The sequence below is a fragment of the Trematomus bernacchii genome, unplaced genomic scaffold (genome assembly GCF_902827165.1).
Source record: "Trematomus bernacchii unplaced genomic scaffold, fTreBer1.1, whole genome shotgun sequence".
Classification (NCBI taxonomy): Eukaryota; Metazoa; Chordata; class Actinopteri; order Perciformes; family Nototheniidae; genus Trematomus; species Trematomus bernacchii.
The window spans coordinates 386,404-411,015 of record NW_022987575.1 but is presented as its reverse complement, the minus strand read 5'-3'; the positions used below and the strand labels follow the sequence as shown (position 1 = coordinate 411,015).

The 24,612-nt window shown below is 43.2% G+C and overlaps 2 protein-coding genes across 3 annotated transcripts in view; one reads left to right on the top strand and one right to left on the bottom strand.

Moving 5' to 3' along the window:
* LOC117479740 (neural Wiskott-Aldrich syndrome protein-like) overlaps positions 1–8,710 on the top strand; it is a 43,878-nt gene extending 35,168 nt beyond the window's left edge. For both annotated transcript variants that reach the window (XM_034126832.1, XM_034126831.1), the window contains 4 exons: positions 659–812; positions 3,142–3,803; positions 6,045–6,153; positions 7,429–8,710. In XM_034126832.1, coding sequence (XP_033982723.1) covers positions 659–812; positions 3,142–3,803; positions 6,045–6,153; positions 7,429–7,490 — 987 coding nt within the window. In that variant the 3' untranslated portion in view covers positions 7,491–8,710. The remainder of the gene's footprint in view (positions 1–658; positions 813–3,141; positions 3,804–6,044; positions 6,154–7,428) is intronic.
* Positions 8,711–9,587: 877 nt separating this feature from the next.
* Positions 9,588–15,852, bottom strand: LOC117479699 (zinc finger protein RFP-like). The gene is made up of 3 exons (XM_034126783.1): positions 15,719–15,852; positions 14,050–14,112; positions 9,588–11,384 (listed from the first exon to the last, which is right to left on the bottom strand). The coding sequence occupies exons 1-3, from the start codon at positions 15,795–15,797 to the stop codon at positions 9,739–9,741; spliced, it is 1,788 nt and encodes a 595-aa protein (XP_033982674.1). The 5' UTR covers positions 15,798–15,852; the 3' UTR covers positions 9,588–9,738.
* Between the last annotated feature and the right edge of the window lie 8,760 nt (positions 15,853–24,612).

Sequence of the window (24,612 nt, the reverse complement as noted above, 5' to 3'; positions counted from 1 at the left end):
AAGCGCTGGAGACGCTGTAGTACATATGCCAGGCCTGTAGGTGGTGCTGTTCTCACTGAATCAACCCTTGCAAAAACAGAGTGCAAATTGAGCAAAATGAGGCATGGCTAAAATGCATGATCTGTTTGGTATTTTGAAAAAAAAAAAGTATAAATATTCCTTATGGTCCTACACTATATTATTCAAATATAGCATGATAGGTCCACTTTAATATTATTTTATTTTTAATTGTCAATTCTCTATTAGACTTTTTAAGTATTTGTATTTTAATGTCCGAACACACTTCTGCTTCTGTAACGAAACTCATTTCCCAAATCAGGATCAATAAAGTATACATCAATCCATCTAGTTAAAGTGGAAGCGGTGGTTTAGTGCAAATCAGCAACTGTTCACAGGTTAAAACTCAAAACTAAGAAGGTAAACTAAGTCAACATTACACCAGTGTCTGGACGAATTGTTCCTTTTAAAGTCATAAAGCTCTTTACTCGTGGTCGGCTTTCTTTTTCCCGTCTTTTCATAAAAGCTCACAATTAATTTAGCAAACTTTTATACACAAATACTCGTCAGTGACGAGACCAACTACATGCTTGTATCAGTAGATGTTACCAGTGTGTTTTGTGTTTGTGTGTGTTTTTTTTAATTGGTGTGTGTGTTGCAGCTGAACAACCTGGACCCGGAGCTGAAGAACCTGTTCGACATGTGCGGCATCTCCGAGGCTCAGCTGAAGGACAGAGAGACGTCCAAGGTCATCTACGACTTCATCGAGAAGAAGGGAGGAGTGGAGGCCGTGAAGAACGAGCTGAGGAGGCAGGGTGAGGACACACACACACACACACACACACACACACACACACACACACTTTTGTCTCAGATTCTTGCACAGTCACAGCAATGCAATTTGCATGTGTAAAACTCCTGATAACTTGTGTTATCCAGAATATTTGGGGATTTCCCAAGGCTTGAGACATGCTGCCAAAATATTTGCTTATAAAGTATATTGTAACTCGCTTTGCCTTCAGACACACACAGACAACTCACTCACTCACACACACACACACACACACACACACACACACAGACAACTCACTCACTCACTCACTCACTCACACAGACATACACACACACACTCATACACACTCTCAGAGGAGCCCTTTGATGTGTCAGACTGATCTTGAGTAATAATGAAATGATGATAAAACCCCTTAAATATGTGGTAAAAAAAGTTGAGTTTTACGGCGCATTTCCACTACAGCGCGGTTTAAGCGTGCCGTGCCCGGCCCGTTTTTGGTTGCGTTTCCACTTGGCGTAGTTCCGGCTAGCGGGTGCTTTTTCACAGTTTTTCTGGCTCTCCAAAATCGAGGTTCTTTCCGGGCCAACAACCGGGCTGAATATGCTAAACTAGTGAGAGAATCGCTGTCAACTACAACAAAATTAACACATTTTACCGTGATTTAATTGTAATACACGTTTCAAAATGATGCCGAAGTAACAACTTGCTGATACCAGTTAGTAAAAACCATGAATTAATGCTTTGACAAGTCTGCAGACAGAAGGCAGGCGAAAAACCTTTTAAAATGCGTGTTTTCTGAATGGAGATTGGCTAAGCTAACGCAGTATATGCTCCGACCGTCCACACTCACAACAACGGCCTACAGACATAAATAAACCAGCGACTGTACTCGCCATGACACAGGCAGTCTGTGGTTTGTACTTGTTTAACTTTTGTCTAGTTTCTGAACAGATATGAGGAGCTGTGAGCTCTGAGTGCTAACGGCTAGCGGCTGATGTTGGTTTTGTGGTTCTCATTGAAGATGACGTCACGGCTCCGCCTACACTGCGTTACTATAGTTACTGCCCCAGCTACTAAACTGTAATGGAAACGCAGCATAACGTGAGCCTGGCCTAACAGGGCCTAACAAGGCCTAGCCATACCGTACTAAGCCGAGCGAGGCCCTGCAGTGGAAAAGCGCCATTAGACTCAAGACCGCTGGCTAATTAGCTCTGATGCTAAAAACAAGCCTGATTTTGTTATCATTCAATGGCTCAAGGTTATATGCAATATCAGATTGAATGAAGAGGCAAACTTAAAACCATAAAAATAATATTTAAGATCAGATTTATAATAGTGGGTTGAAGAGGAAAAAACACTTATTATGTTCATGCTGATTTCAGTGAGGAAGCAGAGAGAGGAATGCATGTGGGGGAGAGAAACTCCTTCTGCAGGGAACACAGGGATATTAGCCTTTGCAGACCATTTACATGCACTAAAACCTGTAAAACACACTAAAGGAAAGGTAAAAGCAGAACAGGACCCCTTTTTTAATATCTATGGCAGGGATGGGCAACTTGGATGGTGGTGGGGGCCACATAATTTATGTTCTGGCCACCAGGGGGCCGCAGATTCACTTGGAACACACACACATACACAAATTAGTAGTAGTGGCGGCTGAAGTTGCTAAATTTCATTACAGCAACGGTCTGCAAACATATTCAACATTGTGGTTTACCCCTGAATTCAGTGAAAAGATATTCTTTCTCCCACTTTTCTTGGAAAACACGATGTTCCTCAGATACCTTTCTCTTGCTCATGCTGACATCCACAGAGCGCTGTGCTCATATGTTACCCACTCTATCGAAATCAGTCGGAAGTCGCAACGGCTCATTTCAAAATAAAAGTGGATTTGTGTAAAAAACTAGTTTCTCGCGGTTCGAGTGTTTTGTTTGATTTTAAATAAACAAAGACTTGGCGTTCAGAATATGAAACTTTTATTGCCAACATCACACGATAAATACAACTTTGAAGCTTGTAACGGCATAATTACAAGCGGAGAACGGAGTAACTTGACGTCACAGCAGGAATAACAACAGCCGGTGTTTCTCGTGAGTGTTTCTCCGGGAAGCAAACACAATACACACAAACGTGTCACAGATTCTTTTGCGGTATTTGGCTGCCGAACAAAATCACGTAGTATCAGTACTACAAGTAAAAAAAGTTTTATTAATTACGCCTCATGCGGCCCCCGGTCCGCCATTTGCCCATCCCTGATCCATGTTATTGAAGTATATGTGACACCCTGTGGTTAAATGACATGTAGAAACACTGAAGGTTAACGGTATTTTTCTCTCTTTTCTCCCCCACAGCTCCCCCTCCCCCTCCCTCTCGTGGCGGCGGCCCCCCTCCTCCTCCTCCTCCTCCTCATCATCACAACTCCTCGGCTCCTCCCCCTCCCCCTCCCCCCCCGTCCAGAGGGGGTCGTGGTGCCCCTCCTCCTCCCCCTCCGTCCAGAGCCCCGGCCTCAGCTCCTCCCCCTCCGCCTCCCACCAGACCGGGAACTCTTGGAGCTCCGCCTCCTCCTCCTCCCCCCAATAGAGGAGGTCATCATCAACCCCCTCCTCCTCCCCATCATCACCACCATCAACAACAACAACAACCTCCTCCTCCTCCCCCACCTTCCTCTCACTCCTCTTCCTCCCCACAAGCCCCGCCCCTTCCTCCTCCCCCAATGTCCCAGCAGTCTCCAGTTGGAGGTGGAAATGGCGGTTTTTCTCCATCACAACCTCCCCCTCCTCCTCCTCCTCCACCTCCACCTCCAGGCCCTCCTCCCCCTCCAGAGTTGGACGGAGGTGTTTCGGGAGGAGGAGGAGACTCCCCTAAATCCCCCGGAGAGAAGACGGCGCTTTTGGACCAGATCCGAGGAGGAACGCAGCTGAAGAAGGTGGAGCAGAACAACCGAGCGCCGGCAACGGGAGTGGGGAGGGATGCCCTGCTGGACCAGATCCGACAGGGGTTGAAGCTCAAGAACGTAAGACTAACCTCCCTCATTAATATATAACGACAAAGCAATGTGTTTCCAAAATCCTTTCATACCTACATAACTAATAGAGTGGTAGCATCTCCCTGGTTCCCTACAAAAAAATCCAATAGGATTTCTCCATGTGATTTTGGGTTATAGAAGAAAATGATCTCTGTGTCAAACAAACTTTTTTGATATTTACATGTTTTGTTCAGCAGGATAATCTCCACATATAAACACCACTTTATGATTTCTGAAGTAAAAAGCTAACATTAGGCTATAAAGGAACGACAGCACGGTCACATGACTTCACGTCACCACAGCTAAGCTAAAGGTGGCTAATGTTGGGCTATAAAGGAACTACAGCACGGTCACATGGCTTCACGTCACCACCGCTAAGCTAAAGGTGGCTAATGTTGGCCTATAAAGGAACTACAGCACGGTCACATGACTTCACGTCACCACAGCTAAGCTAAAGGTGGCTAATGTTGGGCTATAAAGGAACTACAGCACGGTCACATGGCTTCACGTCACCACCGCTAAGCTAAAGGTGGCTAATGTTGGCCTATAAAGGAACTACAGCACGGTCACATGACTTCACGTCACCACCGCTAAGCTAAAGGTGGCTAATGTTGGGCTATAAAGGAACTACAGCACTGTCGCATGACTTCACGTCACCACCGCTAAGCTAAAGGTGGCTAATGTTGGGCTATAAAGGAACTACTTCACGTCACCACCGCTAAGCTAAAGGTGGCTAATGTTGGGCTATAAAGGAACTACAGCACGGTTACATGACTTCACGTCACCACCGCTAAGCTAAAGGTGGCTAATGTTGGGCTATAAAGGAACTACAGCACGGTCACATGACTTCACGTCACCACCGCTAAGCTAAAGGTGGCTAATGTTGGGCTATAAAGGAACTACAGCACGGTCACATGACTTCACGTCACCACCGCTAAGCTAAAGGTGGCTAATGTTGGGCTATAAAGGAACTACAGCACGGTCACATGACTTCAAAGGGCTGTAAAAGCAAACAAAAGCAAAGAGAAAAACAAAATACAAACGTCATAGCATAAAAATTATCAAAACTTTTATACCTGGGCCCTCTGATGAAGTACTTGATGGTGGGGTCATGCAGCTGATCCTTTGCCACTCCAGTTTATCATTGTAACTCAATTTGAAAATGACTCTGTTAATAATTTCGCAACGATGTCATCACTATCACTGACATGAGCCATCATGAACGAACTTATGCTAATCATAAATCTATCGATTAGATTTATGATTAGAAAATTATAAAAGTAGGGTAGACAAGTGGAGATTACCCGGCTGAACAAAACGTGCATTTATCTAACAGGTTCGTTTTCCACAGACCTTATTTCGAGCTATTTTCCAAAACCCTTTGGAGAAATCCCATTGCTTTTTTGTCGAGGGAACCCGAGCGCAACTTACTTCCGGGTTTTAGGACGCGTCACTGCACCACATGCATAAACTTCACAGCGGGCGGAACTTGTCATAAAGTCCGCAAAAATAAAGCCCACCCATTTAGAGGGAAGATATGATTGGTCAATTGTACTGTCATTTTTGACATTACTCTCTCATTGAGTTACTATAGCGGGCCCTCTGTGAATTTACAGCAGGACCACCAATCAGCTCCTCTATTCACAGTAACTCGCAGAGTCGGCTCAAGGAGCTTCTTTCATTTAACCATTCACATTCCAACAGAAACTGAACAGGCAGATTCTTAAGGATTTATTTCTTTGGAAATGTTATTTTAAATCAAGTTATTTTGGTAAAACTAATGAAAAATATAACTAAACAAATATTGAAAGAGGGCCCTCTAGGCCTTACGGCTCGCCACTGACAACAACATAAGAATTGCCATATGATAAAAGCATGTGACAGAAGTGATGCTAATGTAGATGGAAACTAGGTGGTGGAAATTATTTGACAAGAAAAACAAATGCAATTTACAGACATTATTTCAGGGGTCTAACCAAAAACACTTTCAAAAACCCATTGACTTCCAGACGGCAGGGAGTATTAAAATGCTCATTTACAGTGTTTTTACGACTCATTCAGTCAAAGTCTGTTGGCAGTGAAATGCTTATATTATGTACTTTTATTTGACTTATCCGGAGTTTCCCCCAGGATAAGTAAAGTTCTCTGCTTCTGATGTGATATCCTGTGATCAAAAGAGCCTCAGATTGTTCCTGTGATAAACGTCTCTGGTTCTTTGTGTGTCTGCAGGTTCCCGATCAGCCCGAGTCCGGCCCTCTGTCAGCGGCTCCCAGCGCCGGCATCGTGGGTGCTCTGATGGAGGTGATGCAGAAGAGGAGCAAAGCCATCCATTCCTCAGGTAAAAGCTTTAGCTGTCAGGTTTTTGAGTCAGAACTATGGATTAATTGTGAGAATTCTGAGAAAAGAAAAATGACATTTTTTCTGAAAATCTGAGAATTCTGAGTTTAATCTATGAACTCAGAACATTCACTTTTGTTCAGATCTAAAACTAAATTCCCTCTTCTCTAGCATGTTATCACTAAGTCCATGGTTCTGATTTGGCTGTATACCTTTTCCCAAAATACACCACATGATAATTCAGGAACTTATACGTTTGTCAAATCCATACAGAAACAACATTCTAAGTGTAAACAACAATGGACCAATCAGCACAATGACTACTTTTACTTTTGGTACTTTAACTATATTTTGAATGCAGGACTTTTACTTGTACAGAATATTTCCTACACTCTGGTACTTCTACTTTAACTCAAGTACAAGATCTGAGTACTTCTCCCACCTCTGGTCTCTTCTAAGACCCCATTTACACAGGAGCGTTTGCGTTTACGAACCGTATGCGTTTTCAAAAAAGTCTTCCGTTCACACGCATTCGGCTCAATTAACGTGTCCGTTCACACGAGACCGCTGGAAACGCTGGAAACGCTGTAGTACATATGCCGGGCCTGTAAGTGGCGCTGCTGCCACCACAAAATACACCAAAAGCAGCGAAGAAGACCCCGGAGCATGGTTGCCCTTCTGTTTATTCTCCACGGTGGACGGCGTGTTCTCCTGCTGTAAATCTCTCCGGTAGTCCACCAGCAGATGAAAAACACCCACCTCTCCGCCTCTTCCAAGGGACGAGGGGACCATGCGGCAGAGTTTCCGTTAACATTTGTTTTCGCCGGTCAAAATTTGTAAAGTGCCGGTCAGAGGTCTTCTTTGTTATTTATTGAGCTTTAAAACAAATTGATAACGACTCTATATAATAATATAAGAATAATAAACGGAGCCTCTCTTTTCCTCCGCCTCTTCTGACAGCCCAGCAGCTGATCTCTGAGCAGGAGAGGGAGGAGGGGCTATTTCCTCGTTATCAGAAAATGATCGTATAGAGGCGTACACACGGAGCCGTCTATCCACCTTGGGACCCGTTATCGTTTGCGGGGTCCGTTTCTATCGTTTTGTTACGGCCTCGTGTAAACAAAAGGGCTATACGCAAGAGAAACTATGCGGATACAACCTGTATCGTCCTCGTGTAAACGGGGTCTAACTCTCAGCACGAAAGCTAATAAGCGAATTACAAAGTGTTTCATTCGCCTGTATTTCCACGCCCTTTAACACCGTTTTGTTTCCCCAGACGAAGACGAGGATGACGACGAAGACGAGGACTTCGAAGACGACGACGAGTGGGACGACTAGTGAAGAAATCTGTCCTCTGCACCGACCGCTGACACTAAAATATCTTCTAAAAAACCCTTCCAGCATCAGACTAAAACTGTAATGTAAATGTTGTAAGAATTGGCTGTATATTTATTATTTTGCCTTTTTTGCTCTTTTTTTAACGATTATAAGAATGAATCTGTGCAATACCTCATCTGTTAGATCTGTCTCACATTCCCATCGTTAAAGACTCCTTAGAAAGCACTAAACGCCGCCATCAGCACATTTCATGATCGACGCTATAAACCCGCTGCTCCCTGACAGCAGTCTGAACCGAGGCTTCATCGCTCCTTGGGAAATATTGTTTTTCTTGTTTCCATTCCTCTTCTGAGAAACTGAAAAGGAGACGAGCAAACAGGCAGGATCCTCTTTGTGTTAAAATGCGAGATAACACTATTTTCTTACCGTGCTTCTTCTGTCGCGTCTCCTAATGAAGTTTAGTTTAGTCGTGTTCTTTTTTTCATGAATCCTTTTTTGACCAAAATGGCTCAGTCGCCTCACGTGTTTTTTTGTTATGAAGTCAAAGCCGTTTATTTGCACACAGTTTATATGATAGCTCAGTTTTGTGTTTTTTTTCTTCAAGTGTGTGTTTGTTGAGTTTATTTGTATTTAGTTTCAAGCAGGTTACAGTGAAGATGGACATTTTTTAAAAAGGTTTTGCGATATCGTGTTTAAATGGGACTACAAACATTTTCTTTGGCTTGATACAAAAACATGTCTATACACACACACACACACACACACACACACACTCATTTGTGAAATGATGGAAGTTTTGTTCTTATGGTCTGGTTGGTTGTTTTTGTTGTGGCATCTTTCCGTTATTTCCTGCAGGAGGAAACATCTCCAACGCTCTGGTCCCTATTTCAAATATCACGTCATGCAGAGAAAAAAAAAGATGGATATAATTCATCCTCTTCCCTCCAGTTAACAAACTATCATTTTATGCAATGCGACTGTACATGCCTCCTCATGGAGAATCATTTAAAAAAAAAAAAAAAAGCAAATAATAAATAAACCAAATGTGGCATTTGCAAGCAGCTTGTGGTTCGGCGATGCCTGAGATCCTCCGTGTGTAAACGGAAAAAAGAAATAGCCGACGCTCGTTTTAACTGTTCGAGTTTTTACCGTCCTCCAGCGAGGCTGAAAGCTGCATCGAAAGCCGAGATACTGACAGTGAGCCTGTGAAAAGGGTTGGGAGGGGGGAGGGCAATGAAAATACTAAATTGTATACTTAAATAAATGTTAATATTTACAGAGAAATGTGTGTCTTGTTATTTGTTAAAGTGGTTCTACTTCAGAGGGGATGAAGAGTCCTTGAATCCAGTTTGGTGCTAAAATCAACATTCATTTTATGTTTCTGTAAAGAGACATTTTACACAGGTATCGACCCAGAACTGGCCCCCATTAAAGTCAGCATTAATTATTTTCAATGAGTGTCGGCTGTTTAAAACCATGAGGAAACAGTAGGTAGTTGCAGGGAAGCTTAACACAACATGACTACAGGTCTAGTTGAATACTCGATGCTGATTGGTCAATTTGGAACATTCTGTGGTCTGCTCTGTATCACTAGTAGACCAGACGTTCTTGAGTATGTCTTTTTTTCAGTAGTTTGCTGGGTACAGATCCTCTGATAGTTTATAGTAGTTTGTGGGAGAGTGTAGCCTTTGCAACAAAAACCTATACAACACACTGCAGGGAAGGCAAAACCCAAAAAGCATAATAGGGTCTCCATGAAGTTTGTGATTTCAGAATGAGGTTGAAACTAAAAAACAGGCAAAAAACGCATTAAAGACAATCTAGATACTATCACTAATTACACTGAGATCTCATTGTGCTCCTTTGTTCCTGTAAACTGTTTCAGCAGACTGTCCAGTTATTATACACAGCGACATGATCATACACTACCTACCATCTCAGATTTAAAAGGGTATTTGAGTTCTCTGAGAATAGCTGATGGGGTTTTTAAATCAGATGTCATAAACACATGAACTGCTTTTTTTACTTGATTCCAAATAAATACAATAAAGTTTAATCAGAATGTATTTTTATTTCTTAAAAGAAAACAATGTGACACATCAAAGAAAAACATTAACAGAAAATAAAAGAATGTATTTTTTATAAAGAAATCTGGTATAACAATGTATAGAGGGGGCATCCCCCCAAAAGACATACATTTATCACATGAAATGATAGCGAAGCCGGTGTGAAAGATCAAATGGTTGTTCTACTCGGTGTGATTGACAGGAGAGATGATCAGAGGGGCAGAGTTTTTACCACCATAGTTAGCACAAGTACTAAATAATGGGTAGAGTTTCTCTTTGAAGCAGCAGCCAGTGAAGGAGTAGATCAGAGCTGCAGCATCAACATCATAAAAGGAGACCAGACCCTCCTCATAATCCACAAACACCCCCACCTTCTGAGGCTGAGACTTCAGAGAGAGACGGACTGCAGGACCAGCACAAGCTTGGTACTTATTTCCATTCCTCAACACTATCAGCCAGTTACCATTCTGAGGAGACAGTGTGATGCTTCCCTTCCTGTTGATCGACTCTCTGGCCACTCCTAAATACCACTGAGTCTTCTCTTTAACCTGAACCTCGCAATAAAATCTTCCTGTAGAGAAACTCTGCTTTGCTAAGACACAAGAACACAAATCAAATCTCTCCGGATTGTCTGGGAGATTCTTTCTCACATCACCAAGTTTAACTTGTTTTCCATCATCAGACAGGATGAGTCTGGGATGTGCTGTATCAGGATCAAGAGTCACCTCCACCTCATACTGCTGGACCCTCTTCAGCTCCACCTCAGAGAGCAGCTTCTTCATCTGTTTACTGAGCGTCTCCAGCTGAGTCCCAGCTCTCACCACAGTCCCCTCACATGAAGGTGGACGGACCCTGACTTCTGTCCAGTTCTTGGTGGGTGGAGCAGCGTTCAGGGACGTGAAGCTTTGGAGGAGGTGGAGCTGACCTTCAGAGCGTGAGAGCTGCTCCACCTCAGAGCTTCTCTTCTTCAGCTCAGAGATTTCCTGTTCCAGCTCTTTGATGAAGCCTTCAGCCTGTTCCTCTTTCTCTCTCTGCTTCTCTTTGATCGTGTCGATGACCTCGGCCTGGCTTCTCTCAGCAGACTCCTTCAGAGCGGTGAAGACCTGAACACCATCTGCTATCTCTCTGTCTGCTCCTTCCTTACTGAGCTCCACTGAGCCATTCATCTCCTGAATCTTCAGTCGTCTCTTCTGGATCATCTGCTGAATTTCAGCCTCTGTCTTCCCCAGCTCAGCCTTCTTTCCTTCATATCCTTCTTTCAGAGGAACAACATCATGTGTCTTGTGGTCTGAAACAGTGCAGAGCATGCAGACACACACCTGGTCGGTCTTACAGAACAGCTCCAGCAGTTTATCGTGCTTCACACACATCCTGCCTTCCAGGTTCTCCTCAGGGTCGATCAGCTGATGTTTCTTCAGGCCTGCCCTTGTCAGGTGAGGCTCCAGGTGAGTCTCACAGTAGGATTCCAGACACACCAGGCAGGACTTCAGGGCCTTCAGTCTGGTTCCAGTGCAGACGTCACAGGGAACTTCTCCTGGTTTGACAACGTGTTGCTCTGAGCGGCTGCTGCTGGCTTTCTGTTGAGCTGACTGTCTGAACTGAGCAGCCATCTCAGAGATGAAAGTGTTGACCAGCAGCTCAGGCTTTATGTTGAATACCTCTTTGCAGTTGGGACACTGACTCGGGACTTTAGTATCCCAGTGTTCAGAGATGCAGGCTTTACAGAAGTTGTGTCCACATGATGTGCTGACTGGATCAGTGAACACATCCAGACAGATGGAGCACAGAAACTGATCTTCAGTCAGCAGACAGCTGGCAGCAGACATGTCTGTAAGAACAAACAAGGTTTTAACTAAATGTAGTAGAGAATACGGTATGCATAGTGGATGTAAAAAGCTGACACTAAAGTTCACGGCTTGCTTTAAAAGTTAAATACTATCCTTAATGTGTTAAACATGTAGATCATTTTACAGTGTGATTAAATGTCCTGCTATAACTCTGTGACCCATAAACAACACATGACCACAACTCAATTATATTATTTGAAAAGCCTAATCCATCAGAATATATGTAATCATAGCCTCTGATCCCTCTGATCTACCAGTCACTTAAAAGACTGAAGCATGTGGCTATTAGCTGCTTGTTAGTTATTCAAAGAGAAGGACCACATGGATGTTAGCCTCTGCAGACCATTTACATGCACAGAAACCTATAGAACACTACAGGAAAGGGAAAAACCCTAAAAGAATAATAGCGCTTCTTAAAAAATCTCCCTGAGAGGAATTCCTGAGGTTTTGAGTTTATACCTGATGTTGAAACATTGTCAATTATCAGCTTTGCTGCTTGTGGTAGAAATTCTAATTCCCTTCAGAGAAACTGATAAATGAGTCATGTAGAAAGTTTGTCTTTTGTTGTATTTAACAAAGTAAAATACGATCTAAAATGCAGGAACAGAGCAACTTCATCCTCAGAGGATAAAGAGGGTCTAATCCTACCCATAAATTCTGTTAGACATTATCTAAACATTCCCACCACCACACCATAAAACCTCCCAGTCCTTAGCCATTTGCAAATCCACCTTTTGCCCTCTGAAATGTAAAACCTAAACATCAGCGACGTGCAGTCAGGGGAGGCAGAGCCTCACCTGTCATACTCCAATGTCACGGAAAAACAACTAAAGAAAAACTAAATAGTAATAATAATAAAATGTCTCCACTGATCTGTGTTGTAAGTGTGATTTCTGTATGATTCCAATCGCTTTTTATAGTCAAAATCAGCAAATTTGCCGAGCTCCGCTACAACTACATGGGAGCGATGAGGAGTGAGGCAGGGACGAGCTCTGCCTCACGTAAGCCCACAGTAACTTGCTGGAGCGCGGGCACTAATGTAGGACGGGCACTTATTTTGTGAGCGCGTTCAAGCCAGTTACTGTGGGGTAAGGTGAGGCACAGATGACATCTGCCTCACTTCAGAATGCGTCACCCCACAGAAACTGGCTGGAAAGCGGGCACTAAGCGCATGCCTGTTCCCATCTCACTGTATGTCACCAATGTAATGTTTGTAGATCCGTTTATTACATTTATCCTCGCCATCCATAGTCTCTAAATAACTTATTTCACGTATATATGATATTTAGGCCCGCTGGTCTCATCATACAACGGCAATGAAAAAAGCCCCAGGAGAGGCAGCCATAACCTCTGAAGGGGGCGCACGTGAGCCCACAGGTTCTTGTTGCTACTGTTATTCTACGCAGAGACGGTAGACGCAAACAACAAACTAGACTTTTGTTTTGAAACTAGAGGGAGATAAGGAGGACTTTTACAAAAAAGTAATGGAGATTGTTGTCCAGAAGGATAGCATGGACTTCATCTTCAAGTCAAGGTAAGACACGACGCTGAAGTTGGCTTCCGATTCAGAGCTTCCGATTCGGCAGTTAAGGGGAAAGTTAATTACAGCGCTGAGCGAACAATCCTCCGTGTTTGAACCTCTTAAATCGATGCATAGCCGATTTATTTGGACTGGATTATCCCAGAGAGGCTAAACATTCTTTATAACAGTTTCAGATTTGTGAAACCTTAAATTCTATTTGTGAAAATACAAAAAAAGAGAGATTTCAGTGCTTTTTTGCATCCTGGCCACATTAGACCAGGTCCTGATCTAAAAATCTAAAAATGTTTGGTTTTTGTGACCAGTTGGACTCATTAAGGCCATTGTTTCCCTTCATAAGTGCAACTACGGAAGTGGATTGGAGTCTTTCAGAGCCTGTCACAGTTCCAGATCATACCAGTGTAAAGCTATATGTACATTAGTAATCATAGTTTTTCTATGTCAAAAAAAGTATAAACAGCATTCAACAATATCAAAACTTGCTAAACATGCTCACTTTATTATATTTGTGTTGCAAAGGTCATGCCACAGTCTGATAAGCATAACTTGTTTAAGAATTCAAAATGCAGCCCCCACTTCAATCAATAAAGCATTCCAAATATATATATCATGTGCAGTGCTCATTAGTAGCCGTCATCCCATGCAGTTTAAATATACTGGGACCCCAGCAAGGCAGCGTTACACTGGTGAGTACATGTGAAAGGATTTCAGGAGCCTTTTGCTTTATTTACATTATTTTAGTGGTTTGAGTAAGACTACTTTTTAGAAATTCTAACAATGTATTTTTGAAAATGTATGAAACAAAAAAAAGTCTCCATACCTGTTAAATAACAAACTAACTTTCTACAAATAAATTCAAGATGTTTTTTAAGATAGACTATATACATGTTCTGAAGCCACTGTGGCCTCAGGATGCTTCCAACACAACATTCAATAGCTTTAGCCAACGAGCTGCTGGGTCAGGTGAGGCTGCAGCAGCTCTGTGCCCTGATGTGAGCTATCATCTGTCTTTTGGAGTATGTGGTGTTATAAGGCTCTGTGCCTGTTAGCATGTTAGCCTAGCTCCTGCTGGGTGACAGACCCTGCAGTTTGTGATGGACTCTTACCGCTGATGCACTGGCAGAAAGAACATAATTGCGAGACCTGGTCTCCTGAAAAGCAGGTGCAGCCTACAAACAAGAGCAGGGAGGAGGAGACACATGTTGGCACAGTCATGCATTACAATCATAAAGCAGAACAACAAAAACAGTTGGCCAAAAGCAAAGCTGGATCATTTATTAATTGCTGTTAAAGCATAAACAGTTAGAATGCTTTAGTACGTTTTGCTTGAACTTTAATAAAATGATCCTGTGAGGATAATAAGTTAATTTGAAGCAGACTCCGTGTCAGGGTAGGGGAAAAATAGGACCCAAATGCAGTAAAAGGACTAAAAGGACTAAAAGGACAGGTAACAAAAAGCGAGCTTTATTTCCCAAAGCTGAATGACAAAAGAAAACAAGGAACAACTTAACATACCAAAACCGGGGGAGTACGAGGAAGGATCAGGACAAAAAACCTCAGGAACAAACATGTAGCGTGACAGGTAGCATGGACAAGAGCAAAGAGACTAACAGGTATCATAGACGAGAAACGACGACGAACAGACATGGAGCACAGGGAAGACAAGACAATGCGAAAAAAGCACTGAAATCTCCCTTTTTTGTATTTTCACAAATAGAATTAAGGTTTCACAAATCTGAAACCGTGTTATAAAGAATGTTTAGCCTCTCTGGGATAATCCAGTCCAAATAAATCGGCTATGCAGCGATTTAAGAGGTTCAAACGCGGAGGATTGTTCGCTCAGCGCTGTAAATTAAATTTCCCTTAAACTGCCGAATCGGAAGCTCTGAATCGGAAGCCAACTTCAGCGTCGTAGGTAAGACCACAATTGTAATGAACATGGGATCTTACTAAGAAAGAACAATCCAATATTTAGATTTTGGGTATCCTTTTGTTGAACGGTCTGTTTAAAATGAATCGAAGCATCAGACTAAAAAAGCTTTTGAAAATAACCGATTATTTCGATTAAGGTCAAAATATAATATTTGTAAATCTGACTCTGAAAGAGTCAGTGCCTCACCAGCCATGAACCTCACCGCACGTCACTGCTAAACATATATATATATACATATATAGATCTTTTAAAACACGTATGAGACTAAGAAAACAATTTAAAAGAGTAAAAGGCAATCAGAGTATAAGACATATATATGATGATGAATGATTATATGACACTTTGACAACACTGCTTTAAAAAGACAGACAGCAGTAACTACAGAGAAGTTGAGAAAGAAAGGGTTATAAGTGAACGGCTGCTGACCAAAGTGTATAACAGATAAATAAGTTGTACAATGTAAATGTCGTGCCCTTACAGACGACACAAAAAGAGACCAAACAATCTGAGCTAGGCTAGTTAGCTGTTAGCAGGCCTGGGCTAACTGCTGTTCCGGTTCTTTGTCTCATGTTTACTGAGGCGTTGTGTCTCTGTAGTGCACTCACCAGTGTTTGCAGAGGTTCTGCTGTGTTGTTGAGAAGAAGCTGCTGGATTATATATGAATAATAACAAATAACTAAAAACCTAAAATAATTTGTATTTATCATTCTTTCTGTATCACAGGCTCGCGGCTAGCATGGCATCAAAGCTGTATCATGGCTACCTCCTTAACTAGCTAGCTACAAATCAAATGTCTACCCCTGCAGTACATACTGATTTTATTTTTACACAAGCCGACGTACCTCTGTATTTGGCTCTCGTTTCCTCCTGTTCTTTTTTCCGTTTCCTTCCCGTTGCATCTGAAGGCTTGGACCTCTTCATAATGATACTATTTTGCCTCTTGTTGTTGCGATCGTTGCGATCTTTGCGACCTCCGACACTTTCAGCTGGAGCTGCCGCGTCACTTTGGCTGTGAGCCGCGGTCCGTGGGTGCCTGATAAGCGACCATCCCCCACTTTCATCACTTTTACCCCGGGATTCCATTGGGTCCGTCTGCGCCGCGTCACGGTTGCGCCGCGGTTTTGGTCCGACCTCCTCCAGCGTCATAACGCACCGTGCGCGTTTCAGAAGCGTTTCAGAAGCAGAGCATCTTGCGTGCCGGCAGTTTTTGTTGATTTGGGCATATTTCCTGGACAGGCTACTTTGTGCAGACAAAGTTAATAATAATTGTAATATTCCAGTTATAAACGACATGAATCAAAGATGTGTTGCTGTATTTTAGTGGTAAAAAAATGCATTCATCATCATAATTATTCTACATATATAATTTGCACAGTGCCTGTAAACCGGAGGAGAACGCTGGCATTTCTCCTCCTTGAAAGACTACGGAGGGATAGGGTCTGCAAATTAGTTTATTTTGGGGATTGACTGGATGCTCTGACCGGTCCACTTCCTGCCCGGCGCTATGCAATGCCTCGCGTCGCGTCGAAAATAGACTTCAAGGTTCAAGGTTCTTTATTGTCAAACTAACATAGCTACAGAGTAATTATGTCGTTGAAAATCTTAGATCACAGGCTTCTCCAACAATGCAACACAATAATACAGATAAGCAGACAATATTAAAACAATATTAAAATATACTATATTAAAAGTAATACAAAAAGAAAAATAGTTTCACGTTATCATGAAATTAATATCTATATCTTTTTTACTATACTTGCACTGCTTACCGTTTTCATACTTTCTATATCTTAGCATATTCATACACACTGTTAATACTGTTCATACTGCTCATAGGCTACTGTGTATATCTGTACTCATAGCTGGTTAGACTTCCAGAGAAAAGTACTTCAAACTGCACTGGAGTGCAACTATCTGGAACTATATCAAAGACAAATACACACCCGAGGCCGATGAAGATTGTGTCACTGTTTTCGCAAGAAATCTGAAGTGGAGCGTGACAAAATTGTTCACTTTTCATTGTTCAGAATCAACAATCATTAATCTGATTTTCCAAGGTACAAGATCTGAGTACTTCTACTTTTACTCAAGTACAAGACCTGAGTACTTCAAGAACATATATTATGCAACACTTATTTTATCACTTAGTTGACCCTGTATTTGCATGGCCTAATACCATAATGATTGTCTCCCCTTTAGACAACATAACCATCTCAAGATATTCACTCACAGTATGAGGGGTTTGTAGCCCCACAGTTAGCTGCAGTCTAACGGTATTACATATATTTGCCTTGAGTAACATTAAGGACATGTTTGGGTTTTGTGTAGCCTTATAGTCTCCAGTCACACAGGGCCTGTCACTAACTTAGCATTGGACTGAGAAACTGTTTTGTTGACAGTCGATGTGCACATCAGGCTACAATATAGAAAGAAATGTGGCTCATAATGTTCGCTCACTTACTTTCTGCTTCGTCATTCTATACCATACGGGGGGTTCTGAATAAATCATTGATTTTAGCACATTTCGCTGCCTTTTTTTGTTGCAGGATGGGGGTCCATCCTTCCACAATAATTAACCTTGTCGTCAGTTTCAGTCGGTCCAGTCCACACTAATGTAAACAGCAGCGCGCTAGTCTCGTGAGAAACGGAGAGTGGAACAACCAATCACGTCTTCATTATTCTCCTGAAATTTAAATGTGCACATTCGCCAGTCTGACAGGTGCGTGGTTCTCACTGCGCCTCATACCGGTGCAACTTTGAACACCTTCAATATATGCCGCATTAATGGATTTGGCCTGCAGTCACCGCATCTGGGCTGAATTAAACACGTATTATTTTAGTCCTGTGTTTTTATTAGAGGCCATGTCAGCAGGCCACATCATATTATGCCAGCGTTGCGTTCACAAGACATACAAGCCACAAACTGGCAATCGAAACATGCCACAACCTGAGGGACAGTGAAAGAGACACACAGACACACACCTTGAGGGAGGGAGGGACAGCTGATCGCCGTGCAGCAATCAGCTGTTCCCGAGCAGAGAGAGAGAGAGAGAGAGCTGCTAGACACAACTCTTATTAATCCCCGTACCGGACAATTGTTATTTGTTCCAAATCGGAACCGGATTTCGGTTCCCGACCCTCATCACATCCCCAACCACAGCCATGGTCTTAGCCGGTCTTGACATAAAATCTCGAGTCCTATAGGTCCGATACAGAGACAATACGAAACCAAATGCAGTCGATTCCGAGACAAGACCAATACCGTTAAAAAGTGGTCTGGAGACCGGTCTCGAGTACAACACCAGCAAATATTCTCATACTAATGATTATTAATTATTATTACCCTCTCTTCTGATACCAATACTGTGCCGATGAGAAAGTGTACCTGGAACACTCTCCAAACTACTGTAGGAGCGGAATCATTAGAAATATATAATATAGGATAATGCTATACAATGCTAACGGAGGCGAGACGTACGTTATTCACGCGCTTATCCACACGTACGTTATTCACGCGCATATCCACACGTACGTTATCAACACGCATATCTAAGATAGCGCTTTCTAAGCTACGCCGCCGCTAAGTGAGCGCATACTTTGAGCACACCTATGGTACGTCGCCGTGACGTCTGACGTCGTCGTGACGTCGCCTGTATTCTACGTCAACCCATTCAAAATTGATGGAGGCATTGGCGCACATTGACACGTCAGTTCTCCCCCGCTCAGTTAGCTTAGTTATCTGTTCTTTGGCACAAATCGCACTCGCTCACTCTCGCTCTACCATACTCACACACACACACACACACACATGCACGCGCCACACCCCTCTCTCTCTTAAAGGGACAGCGATCTCATCTCACTCTGCATGACCCTAATATCATAACACTACCCCCCACTCTGGATGGCAATTGCACTCAATTCTAATCCAGCACAGTAAATTACATGACCCTTGCCTAAAATGTATACCGATAAACATTCACATTTGCATTCAGTCCATCTACAAGTGGGCGATAGCAGGGCCGGACTGGGACAATAAAAGTCAGGCCGGGAATTATGCACCCAGCCAGGCCACTACCAGTTTTTTCTGCCATTTTGTTGGATTTATTTGTCAATATTTACAGCGGTGCTGCCCATAGTGATAGCCCTATAGTTTAAATCTACTACCCAATAATAAACATATGGACATGGGCTACTATTTTTAAAAATGTGCAAATGCATATGGGAACCTATCCATGTGAACATATTTTGGGGGTGGACCTCAAATCCTCTAGGTGGGTCCGGGGGCATGCTCCCCTGGTAAGATCTTTTATTTATTTTGGAGTTAAATGCATCCATCTGGTGCACTTTGAGGGGGAAATAAAGAGACTAGATCTATGGAAACACCCATATGAAACATATAAAGTTGTTATCCTGACCTAACCTATGATACATGATAAAATATGTCTTGATTATATTTTGTATTGTTCTGAATCTTCAAAGTTACTAAACTTATCAAATAAATGTAGCGCAGTATAAAGTACACTGAATGGGAGTGGAGCAGTACATTACTTAAGTAAATGTACTTTGTTACTGTGTACCGCTGTTCATTGTTCAAGATTGAAATGTAAATTTGCAAGACGGTTTCTGCCCCTCTGTTCACATGTAGCCTTTCATACGTGATGGTGGCTCGTTCTCCCATTATCTTCCACAATCTGTCTAGAAGTATGATTTTAGCATCTGAATAGAGCCATCACAATTTGTCTACAATGTGCCTCTCACACTTGACCACACCCCGAACTAATGGCACACACATTCAGGGTATTGTTTTGTGATGAATGTGTGGCGGTGTGGTGCTCGTATAAAATGCTCTGTTTGCTGACAACGCCACCTGGGGGAGTTTCGCCCCCAGGAAATTACTAAAACTAAAGTTATCCAATTTAATAAAAGGCAATCAGGTTCGTTTGAACACCACAGGCAGAGACAGTGTAAAGGATATTACCACAATGGTTATTTTATTTATACATAATTACATTTCTAATAATAAACAATATAATTTCCTAAAGGTTCTCCAGGGAGGAGGGAGAAGGACAGTGCTGGGGCTTACCAAGGCGGCAATTAACAAAACGGGGAGGAAGGGGTCAAATCAAAATCACCCGTGACACTGACTGCACACCAAACAAAACGGACACGTGAAGAACACCACCACCAGGGATTGGGTTTGCCGCCTCAAGCCCACAGCACCTGTCCGGCACAAGAGAAACAGTTAAAAATCAGCAAGATTATAAAACTCGGTTGGAGAAAGATAAACAAAAGGAAAACAAATAAAAATAAACCTAATCTAAATAAACGTAAACAACAAACATGAGTAAACTAATTAAACCAAACGTTAACAAAAGAAAAGAAAATCACACAATTAACAAAATACTATAAATGTACTCAAAACATTAGATGCACAAAACAAACAGATAATCAAAATGAATCAACTAAAACAATAAGTGTCCTTGCTATTCCGTGATCTCAAAACGGCCCTGGTGACAGTCCAACACGGAGTAGTCAGGGCCTGTCAATTTCATGACGCCACAGCTCGGTGCGAAAGCTCGCCGAGCCAAAACAGCAGGAAGGGGGAGGGGGGGATGATGACCAGAGGTGGGGAGAGTGGTTACGGCGCCCCAACTTTTACAGCTAGGCACTGCCACAGAGCCCACCAGGAAGGGAAAATGTTTACGGCACCCCTGGAAAGAGGTTTAAAATGACGTGTGAATACTTAAAGGGCCCATGTCATGGCCATTTCCACTGATCATAATTACATTGTTGAGGTATACTAAAATAGATTTATACTGTGCAATTTTCCAAACTCACATTGGTTTCGCATACAGCATCTCTGTCAAGCATGTGTATTCAGCAGTATTCACTTTCTCCACTAAACGACTCGTTGGAGCTCTTGCCCCCCCCTCCCTGTGAGCCTAGTGTGCTCCGATTGGTCAGCTCGGCCACTCGTTCTGATTAGTCAACCACCAGAGAGGCTGCGCCCATGTCAGTGCTTTTCCCGGCTGCTCTCAGCGTAACATCAGTCTTATCATGGCGTCGGTACAGCGGTATATTTTATATACATATATATTTTTAACTGTTGTTATAGAAGAGTGTGACGGCCCCAGGGCCTTTGTCTTACGATGGGGTGGAGCTGAAGAGGGTAATCAGCGCGATCACGGACACCTCCGGACACTACGGCCCCAGTCTCTCTCCAAAGCGGCTGCAGGAAGACTAACTCTGCGATCCTCTCAACCACCTATCTTTGCATTTACCACAATAAATGTGCCGTGGTTTTGTAAACTCGTGTATGTCTCCTTGTCTTTCCGTTGTGGCCTACGAGCTACTCTCATAACAAAGAGTAAGTTATTTTTACCCGTTATAAACTACTACTGTTTGATGAGAAATCAAATCATGGTTTGCTATATATGAATTCAGGGAAGAAAGGATAGGCCTACTAAGTATTTCCATTAAACTTTATTTTTAGAAATGTACAAAATGAACATAAATATACATATATACACGGTATATCATCCATTCCTCCTCCTCTTGCCTGCGCACAGCCGGTGCGGTGCGGTGCCTTTTAGCACGACGCCTCAGTAGTAGTAGAATCCCTTCCCCGTCATGGATTGTCCGCCAGGATCTGGCTGGACGAAATCAAATGCAAATCACAAAATATTAGAGAAACTTAGTTGTTTTAGATTCGTTAGTAGTAGTTGTGTAATGAACAGCTTGCCTGCTAATATGCTAACCTAGCTTTGTTTACCTTGGTAGCTAACACGATATGAACGTTAGCTTGGAGGAAAGGCAACTATAATGCAGTGTAATAAAACTACTATGAACAAAAGCTAGTGGTTCATATTAGGCTAGCAATAACGTGTTTATAATTGCAATCGTATACGGGTATTCTGCTACCATACAATGTAACTTGCATGAATACATTGTTTTGCGCTAGCATACAGCTAGCCTCGTTAGCTACATGCAGTATATGTACGGTCACAATGTACGGTAAACCGGAGTATACTGTATGAGTATTCCGTGTGTGACTGCAGACATTCTCCTGCCATGACAAACATGTAAGGCCATCTGCTGACATTGTAGTTGATATATTTAAACGCTAGCAACGTAGCATCACAAAAATGTTTTTCTGACCAAAACTAGCTCAAGCTCCGTGTGTTAGATCGCTACGCCAGCTATAATGTAATTACGTTTCGTGACTGACCGGCAAATCACCCGCAGTATACTGTCAATAGGTATTTTGTGTGTGAATGCAGACATTCTCCTGCTATGAGATACATGTATGCAAGGCCATCTGCTGATATTAGAGTTGATATATGGAAACTCTAGCAACTTAGTTAGCACAGTTAGCACTGTGTCAATGGCTTAGCAGTCCAACACAGTTTACACATTTAAACAGTCTTGTTTGATAAATACACAAATAACAATGCAAACTTACAGGTTGTATACCCAGATCTTCCCCTGCTCCAAACGGTCCAAACAAGCTGTGCATATCCGGCCTCAAACTGGGCAATGTTTTGGAAGCTTTCGTCTGTGAAATGCCGGTTCTTCGAACCTCTGGAGGAGGAACACGCCGCTGCTGGTGTGGCCATAGCTCTTCGGGATTGGTCCATTTCGTTCCGGGTACCGCATGACATCAGGCGGTACCCGGAACTAAATGGAAGACTCAAATGGGCAGTGACGTATCTCCAACGAGGCGTTTTGGGGAGGTATTTTCTGTGTTAGAGTTTTACTCGCTACAGGGTGTACTTTGAGGGTTTTGACTCTGCACACCGTTTACATGCATAAAAACCTTCATAACACACAAGGGGACGGGTAATAACCGGAAAAGCATGACATGGGAGCTTTAAGTTTATTAAATGAAAAGTTATCTATGGGGGAACTCATACATACCAGCCTGTGTGGCCAGTCGCAGCCACAGAGCCCACAAGGAAGGGAGAGAGAGACTCAACAATCCCACGGCCAAATCCCACTGTGACATGAATGACAAGTCAATACACCAGAGGAACCAAGCTGAAGGTGAGAAAACGGCAGACAACGGCAACTCACCAATAGTTGCAACACTGCAAGACCAGGGAGCGGAGCAAATCCTCCTCAAAAGCACCGGGCGTCAGCTGCGCTAAGACAGAGTAGTGTCAAGCCGGGTGTTGCTTGTGCCCATGAATAAATGACAGAATGCAAGATGCTTTACCTGTCTGGTAGAGTGTGTGATGCGCGAGCTGCCACGCCAAACAATATACGCTGCCACGCCATGCAGGCTGCAGCCACAAAGGAGAAGCGGAGGGGGAGGGAGCAGATTTGTCACCTCCACTTAAATAGCAGGTGCGCTGGCATGGTGCCAAGCAGCGTCACAGAGGGAGGAGACATCCAGTCACAAATGCGTAGTAAACAGTTTTAAGAATCCATGGTATTAAATTCAACTAATTTTTAATTTATTTTTAATTTAAAGGCGTGTGGCGCCGTGGGTTAGTGCGTTGGTGATCGGATCAGGGGGATCGGGATCACAGGTTCAAACCCCACTGCGGTCAGCATGTCGTTGTGTCCCTGAGACACTTCACCCCAAATTGCTCCTGTGGGGATTGTCCACAGTATTGAGTATGTAAGTCGCTTTGGATAAAAGCGTCTAACAAGTGACATGTAATGTAATGTTTAAGGAACCTCCGGTGGCTGCAGAACCACCTGATAGCACCAGCAGTGAAACCTGGACCAGGAGCCCTGGGGAGCCCTTCCTCTTTGAGGCTGAGTCAAGGCCCTGCACTCCCCTGGCAGAATCCACCATCTGTGGAACAGAGTCCACACCGGCACCGCTCGGACAGGGGCCAAGTCCACTCAGTCACTTATGGCGCGTTTCCACTACAGCGCGGAGCACGGTTTAAGAGGGCTGTGACGTCAGCGGCCCGTCTTTGGTTGCGTTTCCACTTGGCCTAGTACCGGCCGGCGGGTCCTAATTCACAGTTTTTCTGGCCTCATAAAATCGCGGGTCCAGGGCCAGAGACAACGAGGCTGAGTCGGGCTGAGTATGCTAAACTAGAGAGAGCATCGCTGGCAAGGGGGCTACAACTACAACAAGATGGACATATTTGACCGTGATTTAATTGTAATACACGTTTCAAAATGATAAAGCAGCGACTGTATTCACCATGACACAGGCAGTCTGTGGTTTGTACTTGTTTAACTTTTGTCTAGTTTCTGAACATATATGAGGAGCTGTTAGCTCTGAGTGCTAACAGCTAACGGCTGTGTTGTTTTTCTGGGGTTCTCTGAAGATCACGTCACGGCTCCGCCTACACTGCGTTACTATAGATACTACCCCAGTTCCTAAACTGTAATGGAAATGCGCCATAAAGTGAGCCAGTCCTAACGAGGCCCAGCCATACCGAGCGGGGCCGAGCGAGGCCGTGTAGTGGAAACGCGCCATTAAGCACTCCAAGGCCTCCGGTGAAGCGCGGCAGGAAGATGCAGGATGAGTCCGCCAGTGAGGCGTCAGAAATATTGATGCACAAGATTGGCAGGACCCTGGAACATTTTACTTCCACGGGTGAACATAATGACGACATCGCGGCCCATTCAAAAGTGTTTGAACACAGACTGCGGCAGTTGCCACGTAATGTGCTGCCACACTTCCTGCATGATGTGGAAAACAGTTTCTTTAGGTATTTAACGGACAATACCCTGGAAACTGAAACCTCTTACAGACAGTTCATTCATTTGT

Coding starts and splice junctions, on each gene's coding strand:
- LOC117479699 (XM_034126783.1), bottom strand. CDS start 15,797: ATGAAGAGGTCCAAGCCTTCAGATGCAACGGGAAGGAAACGGAAAAAA. Junction 14,113..15,718: donor AACGAGAGCCAAATACAGAG/GTACGTCGGCTT, acceptor TCTTGTTTGTAG/GCTGCACCTGCTTTTCAGGA. Junction 11,385..14,049: donor TTTCTGCCAGTGCATCAGCG/GTAAGAGTCCAT, acceptor TTGTTCTTACAG/ACATGTCTGCTGCCAGCTGT.